The sequence below is a fragment of the Corylus avellana genome, chromosome 6 (genome assembly GCF_965113065.1).
Source record: "Corylus avellana chromosome 6, dhCorAvel1.hap1.2, whole genome shotgun sequence".
In the NCBI taxonomy this organism is placed as follows: Eukaryota; Viridiplantae; Streptophyta; class Magnoliopsida; order Fagales; family Betulaceae; genus Corylus; species Corylus avellana.
The window spans coordinates 9970686-9977930 of record NC_142495.1 but is presented as its reverse complement, the minus strand read 5'-3'; the positions used below and the strand labels follow the sequence as shown (position 1 = coordinate 9977930).

Sequence of the window (7245 nt, the reverse complement as noted above, 5' to 3'; positions counted from 1 at the left end):
TTAGAGTGAATGATGCAAAATTCATTGAACATGGCGAATGACAGCGCTGAAATGCAATAACTTGGAGACATTTTGTACTGATATCCATAATACTGATTTACCAAACAAGGATGGTGAGTCAAATCTTTTGCTATCATTACAACATTTTTCTCCACAATGAAAAACACATTGGATGGAACAAAAGTCTCAAAAAGATGGGTGGCATGGGCCGACAGCTTTAAGATTCCAAAAGACAAATGGAGGTAAAAGTTGGCATTGTGTTGTAACTTTGGCTATATTATCAAAATGTAATCAACAGTTAAATGACAATCAACAGGAAATTACACCTTTTATATAAAGTCTTTGTCAAACTCAAATCATTATGATATAAACTTTCAGTTCCACTCTTCAGATCCTAATCATAATCTTCAATATACCAGCAAATCCTGTTTCCTTGTCTGTATGGAAATAATCATCCAAGTTTTCGGTGAAACATGCAACCTCTTAAAATCAGTGATAGGAAAAGTAAAAAGGAGAGGGGCCATTTTTGTTTGTTTCCTTACCAATTATCAGACCGAGGAGAAATCAGAAGAAAGAGACAATGAGTCACTCTGCACTTACTACATGAACCCATCACCATTAGTTAGCCCCATGCCATGGAACAAGCATAATTGACCACCAGCTTACCATCAAAACCAAAATTCTGCAATGGCCAAGAAGATACTTACATCCTGGTAAAATACAGACTAGCCATAACATTTAATAGATAAGCACATAATAAGTTGGTCATAAATAGTCAAATGGAAGCATCAGAGTGGACATGTACTGAAGACTTAACCAAAACAATCAACAAAAATAACTACGATTTCAAATCCTTGCTTGTTAGGAAAAACTAACAGCATCTTCCCAGTAATCTTGCAGAAACCTTTATCCCTAACAATAATTGTTATTCCAATTTTTATTTGGTCACTTTTGAAACTGAGCAGAATAACTCCTCAATTTCATTAATACTTCTATTAGGCTCACATAGCCATCTCAATCAAAGACAGGACAATTTTATTTTTTTATTTTTTTTAAAAAAAAAACAAGAGAAAAATGAAAAAGAAAAAGAAAAAGAGGCTTTTGGTGAAGAATGCCATGCCCAACAATAAATCAAATTCACAACCCCACTCTCCAAAACACTTCAAATCAGACCACATAAATTAAAGTAGATGGAAAAAGACGTTGATCATTAATATTATACACATCACCAGCCAGAATCAACCGCCATTCAAACATTTGTGGATAAGTAAACCCAAAACATGGCTCTTTTAACCATGATGTCCACAAGAATAAGAACCGAATGCAGCTCCCTTGTCGTCTGCCTAAATTTTATACAATGAAATGCAGTGTGCTTAAGAGTGATAGGATACTCCATAAACAAATTCCTTCTATATCTATCATACAGAAGAAATTCAAAAGCACAAAATAGATTAGGTATATTCAAAAAGGTAAAACATACACTGAGTTCAATCAAAGTCATTTCCTTGTCTTCAACTATAGCTTTTACTCAAACAAAAAGTATACTACATTGATGCATTACATTTATAATGCATTTGGACCAATTCATCAACATGTGAAAACGAAACCATAGAATAGTAGATATTTTATATAATTGGACAGAGGACAATACAAGAATGAAACATAATGAGGTAAATTCCCAGTATAGCAAACATCTATTCACAACCACAACAAAAGAACCAATAGGTAAAATAAAAAGAAAAATAAATTAAGTTTTAGCATCTTACATTATACAGATCAATTACCAATTCATCTGGGTTTGGTGAGAATGCACTGTTGACATAGACAAACTACAAAATAATGAACAAGAGATTATTCTGAGGCCCAAAGCTTATAACAAATACAAGAAAACAACACCAGAAATCATTTACCAATGTTTCCCGATGAAGCTGCCGGCATAGAAAGTCAATCACTTTAGCGAACTTGTCAGTTCCAGGAATCTTCCATACCAAAGAGTTCAACAAATGAATACCAAGAATCCAATATAAATTTCAAACAGAAGAAATTTTCAGATAGTAAAATTTAGGCTTCCTTAAAGAGAGAACCATAAAAAGGAAAATATACAAAAGCACCTAACTAAAAATATATAAGAAAGAAAAAGAAAGAAATCTTAGACCTCAAATCAAGCTATTTTATGATTTGGATATTAATGCAATATCAAGATTGGCTTATTTGGTTAGATCATGGTGGCCGCCATTGTATTAATGTAATAGAAAACTTTTTAATTTTTTCCAAAGATCTGGCTTTGTGGAGATCATATTGATAAAACCTGAAGTTCTAGTTTATTAGGCTACCTTGACAATCGACCCAACTCGTTAGGGTTGAGTAAAAAATTGCATTGGTCAAAGCATGATTGAAAGATCGGTTGATTGAAGTAGAAAAGGGTCGACCGATGCAGTGACTGAAATTTTGTAAACACGACTTTTAGGGGTTTCTCAAGAAAATCTATATATCGGTCTCACTCTCACAATAGCAAACAACTTTTTTGATCCTTTTCAAAGTGTTCTTTTAGAGAGAGTGAAATTCAAGTGTTCTTAAGAATCTCTACAAGAGAGAAGAGAGGGACAAAACTTTTTTATTTTTTATAAGTAAATGAATTTCATTAAAAAGCACAAATGCGCAACCCAAGCATATAAGAAATATACAAGAAAACACCACACCGGAAGGAGAAAAAAAAAAAAAAAAAAGTCAAGAAAATCATGACAGCTAGAAAAATGAAAGCAATCCACGGCAGTCGTCCATTGGTAAAAGGTATTGAAGAATAAAGATTTTAATTTCACCACTGTCATCTCGCAATCTCTTTTTTTTTTTTTTTTTCTTTTTTTTTATAGGTAAAGTTGTATATATTAAAAAGCGCAGAGGAGCGCAACCTTAATACACAAGAAGTATATAAGAGAACGCCTACATAGAAGAAGAAAAGAGAACAAAAAAATTAGGATAACTAATCACTAACGAAGCAAGCCAAATAGCTGTCCATGTGAAAAGAGTATAGAAGAAAAAGGTCGTGAGCTCTCCTAGGGGTCTCTCAGAGTCCTTAAAGCATCTTACATTCCTCTCTAACCATAAACACCACATGAAGCAGAGAGGAACCATTTTCCATACAATAGCACTCTGAGAACGGCCTTCCGTCCACCAACAAGCAAACAAATCCGCCACACTTCAAGGCATGACTCAAGACAACCCAAAATGACTGAAAATAGCATACCATAAAGAACAGGCAATCTCATAGTGAAAAAGAAGGTGATCTACAGTCTCCCCATCCGATGTGCACAAACAACATCTATTGATCACAATAAGATTTCTTTTTTTTTTATAAGTAAAGATATATAGATTAAGAGCGCAGAGGGGCGCAACCCTAGTACACCGGGAGTATACAAGAGACAATAAGATTTCTCTTTTGAAGATTGTCAACTATAAGAATCTTCCCTAACACCGTCGTCCATACGAAGAAAGCCACTCTCGAAGGAGCCTTTGTACGCCAAATACTCTTCCAAGGGAAAGGACTAGCCTCTTTAAATGCAAGAACATTATAGAATGATCTAACATTAGATTCCCCTTACAAGAGGGAACCCACCAAATTTTGTCCTCACCTTCCCTTCTCATTCTATGGGAATACAACAAAGTATAGAAAGAAGCTATCACTTCCACTTCCCAATCGTGAACCAACCAATTGAAACTCACATTCCATTGAAGTGTCCCACTCGTAAGATCAATGTTAACTGCAATAGCTGCATCCTTCACACTGGCAGCCCAGAAATGCTTCCTTGAGAGTTGATGCTCCACACCACACATCGTCCTAGAATCTGATTATGGATCCAACTCCTTGATCAAATCTGGTATGGCTAGCAAACAACCACCACCCCCTACTAATATACTTCCAAAGCCCCACCCCATGCAGCCCAAAAGTGTCAATGGAGTGCCACCCACCCCACTCAGAACCAAACTTGGTGTCCATAACGATTCTCCACTAGGCCTCTCTCTCATTTGCATAATGCCACAGCCACTTCCCTAACAAAGCTCGATTGAACACTCTCAAGTTCCGGATCCCTAAACCACCCTCAGAGATGGGGGAACAAACCTTGGCCTAGCTGACCAAATGATACTTGAACTCTTCACTTATCTCACCCATAAAAAATCACATTAAAGCTTCTCTATACGCTTAGCCACAAAAGTAGGAATAGGAAAGAGAGACAAAAAATACGTAGGAAGATTAGAAAGAGTACTCTTAATAAGAGTGACCCTACCCCCCTTTGAAAGATACATCATTTTCCAACTAGCCAACCTGCGATCAATCTTTTCCACAATGTCATCCCAAATGGACTTGGCCTTAAAGCAAGCCCCATATACACCTTTAGAACTTCAATATCTTTTTCTCTCCATATACACCACATCAGGTAGGACGGTACCAACTTCTACACTGCAGCACTATGAGGACTACCAGACTACCCTTTCTAATAGGTAAAGAGGTCTACTACTTGTATAAGTAGAACCTAATATAGCCCATAAAGACTGAACATAGCGTTTCCTAACGCGGTCAACAAAGCAAAAAAGGCCACTTGCAAAGGAAAATTATTTCACCAAAGACTCCTCCAAGGGAGAGCAGTACTCTCATGGAGAATTAGTACGTTACAGAATGACCTGACATCAAACAACATTGATCTTTGATCAATGGTTCTTAGTGTGAAAACTTGGAAGAAAAAAATAAAGAGAATCTATGTTTTTCACATCCATGTCCCAAAGAGAAAACCTTTTATAAGTTATTCCCTAAAGCCATAGAGAAACAAATTCCTCTATATGGCGGTGGAAGTCCAGAGAGTAGAATCCAAAAACGCTAAAGTGTGAGTGAGCAGAGAAACAAGTTGTGGATTCGGTGTGAGATTTCGACGAACAAAGAAGCAAAGAACATGAGGTTATTGATTGGTGAACAAACGTTAAGAGTATAGAAAGAGTCTCGGAGGAAATTTAGTCATTAGTAAGTCTATATGTGAGTTTAATAAGCCTTGATATGTTTCTTTTATCAGTGATATCATTTTGTGTTGGACTAAGTCCCAGAGTTTTTCCTAGTGATTGGGTTTTCCTTGTTAACAAAAATCCTCGTTGACTTTGTATGATGATTGCTTATTTATGGTGTATTGATTATCATGCTTTATATATCTTGCATTTGATCGATTAATTGCAATTTCACACTATCGGTACCATCACACATTGAGTATTGATTTAGTTGTGAATTTTATATATATTGTTAAACAAATTCGAACAACATGATTAGGATGTTTTTATTGAAAAGGAGTTAAAGTTTTAATTGTTATAATATTTGAAGATTTTCAATAAAAACATATGACCATCCAAGACATATCCACTGAATTTGCACAATACCTACAAGTCAAGTTCAAGGCTAGATGCAAATAACAAAACAAACATATGACCACCACCATCTTGTGTGATAAGTTTTCAATGTTGCACAAACAGAATTCCACATCTGTAGTATATGAACATAAGACAGAAAAAGTATACCTAATACACATTGCTGCAACAAAATTCTTACTTCTAATAGTTTCAAATGTAAAAGATTAGAAAAATTACACTTTAGCCCTCTAAACTATCTAGTCCCCTTGTTTAAAAATTGTTGCAATGTACCTCCACTGTCTACATTAGGCGTTAAATATAGGACAACTAGAAAAAAAAATAATAATAACAAAAATGCCCCTAAACACAGCAGATGATAGTTTTCTCATTGACATTTATGTTTAAGCCTAATTTGGTATCTGCTCCTTCCCCATTCCCTGTAAACCCTGATCCCAAAAATTGAGTAAATAAGAGACAGATTTTAATTGAAAAAAAAAAAAGGAAATGGAAGTGTACTGATTGTAATTATGGGCTAGTGTTCATATACTTCAGATTGTTAAGGGGTATTTCAATCATTTTTCCTATTTATGTATTTAATGTCTAATTTGGATGGTGGGACAAATTGCAATAATTCTTCAAGATTAAAGGGTCAATTGCTTACATTGAATTTTGTAGGGAAATTGCAACAATGGTGATAGGTTGAGATTGTAAAGTATGATTTTCCCTAAAATATTAAAAAGAACCTCTTAAAAATTTGCCCAAAAACCAAGGGGTTAGCTCAAGTGGTAAGGACCTTGGTCTTGATGGCATTCCCATCAAATCTAAGGTTAGAATTCCCTTTAGTGCAAACCATTCCTTGGGGCAACCACCAGCAAAGTCGGATTATTACCCAATCCGTGTGCAGGGGACACTTTGCACGAATCCAAGGTTTACCCAACAGGGATGAGTATAAAGTGTCCCTGCCTTAAAAGAGGTTCTTCATTATTACGAAACCATAGTCACCCCTAAATACTTTTTTCAGAAATTAAAATAAAAGCAAATTCAAACTAAGGCCGTTTAAAGAATACCTTGAATTTGGCTTGTTTGAGTATAGGCGCATCGCCAGTTGCTCTGAGATGAACAACCACTGCAGCAAATTGAAAACCCAGAACAGAAAAAAATAAAAATAAAATACACAAAAACACCACCATTAACAAAGCTCAAAAACTGAAAGATTGAGCAGTAATTATCAATTGGGTTTTTCTTGGAGATTTTTGGGTGCTTACCTTTTCGTACAGAACTCGGAGAATCAGCAGCCATAGTTTTTTTTTTTTTTTTTTTTTTTTTTTTTTTCTCTCTCAAGTAAATGCCGAGTTTTGGGTCAGATCTAAAGCGGGGCATTGCGATTCCTTCCACGGATATTTCATCGCTTCGACGGGTTATGGGCTTTCCACTGTTAGTATTTGGGCCCTGGAAGTCCAAATCCGGGCTATTTGGGTTAGGTTGCACCTTCCAACTGGTTAGGCCTAATCATATACATTTTAGAGCACATTAGAAATAAAAATGAGTATTATTAAGAATACAATAAGTTTGAAATGAAATCGTTATTTTTTTTTTTTTTGGCGACAAAACATTATCCTTTCACTAAAATTAAATCAAAATTCTAAAAGTACCTCAGAATTATTTAATTTTTCAAAAAAAAATGAACTCATCAGGATGGTCTACCCTTCATCAGATTCGTTTTAGAATTTATCGATCAGTGCTTATCGTTCATCAGCATCCACTTGGTTATCGTCTCAATTGCTTGCTAATAGGTCTCTTGCCCTTTGGGCCTTGGCTTTGCTTTAGTTATCGCTTTATATGACATTTCTGAAAGGAACG

At 35.4% G+C, this 7245-nt stretch overlaps 1 protein-coding gene across 2 annotated transcripts; it reads right to left on the bottom strand.

Annotated features, from left to right (window-relative positions):
* Positions 1-255: 255 nt before the first annotated feature.
* ATG12A (Ubiquitin-like superfamily protein) lies at positions 256-6732 on the bottom strand. Of its 2 annotated transcripts, XR_009440847.2 has the most exons (6): positions 6651-6732; positions 6453-6511; positions 1911-1979; positions 1767-1829; positions 543-682; positions 256-437 (listed from the first exon to the last, which is right to left on the bottom strand). XR_009440847.2 is itself a non-coding variant. In XM_059602175.2 (5 exons), exons 1-5 carry the CDS (start codon positions 6682-6684, stop codon positions 623-625), a joined length of 285 nt encoding a protein of 94 aa, XP_059458158.1. In that variant the 5' UTR covers positions 6685-6732; the 3' UTR covers positions 256-622. The 2 variants fall into 2 exon arrangements, 1 of the variants encoding a protein (XP_059458158.1); XM_059602175.2 differs by having other exon boundaries at positions 256-682.
* Positions 6733-7245: the final 513 nt, after the last annotated feature.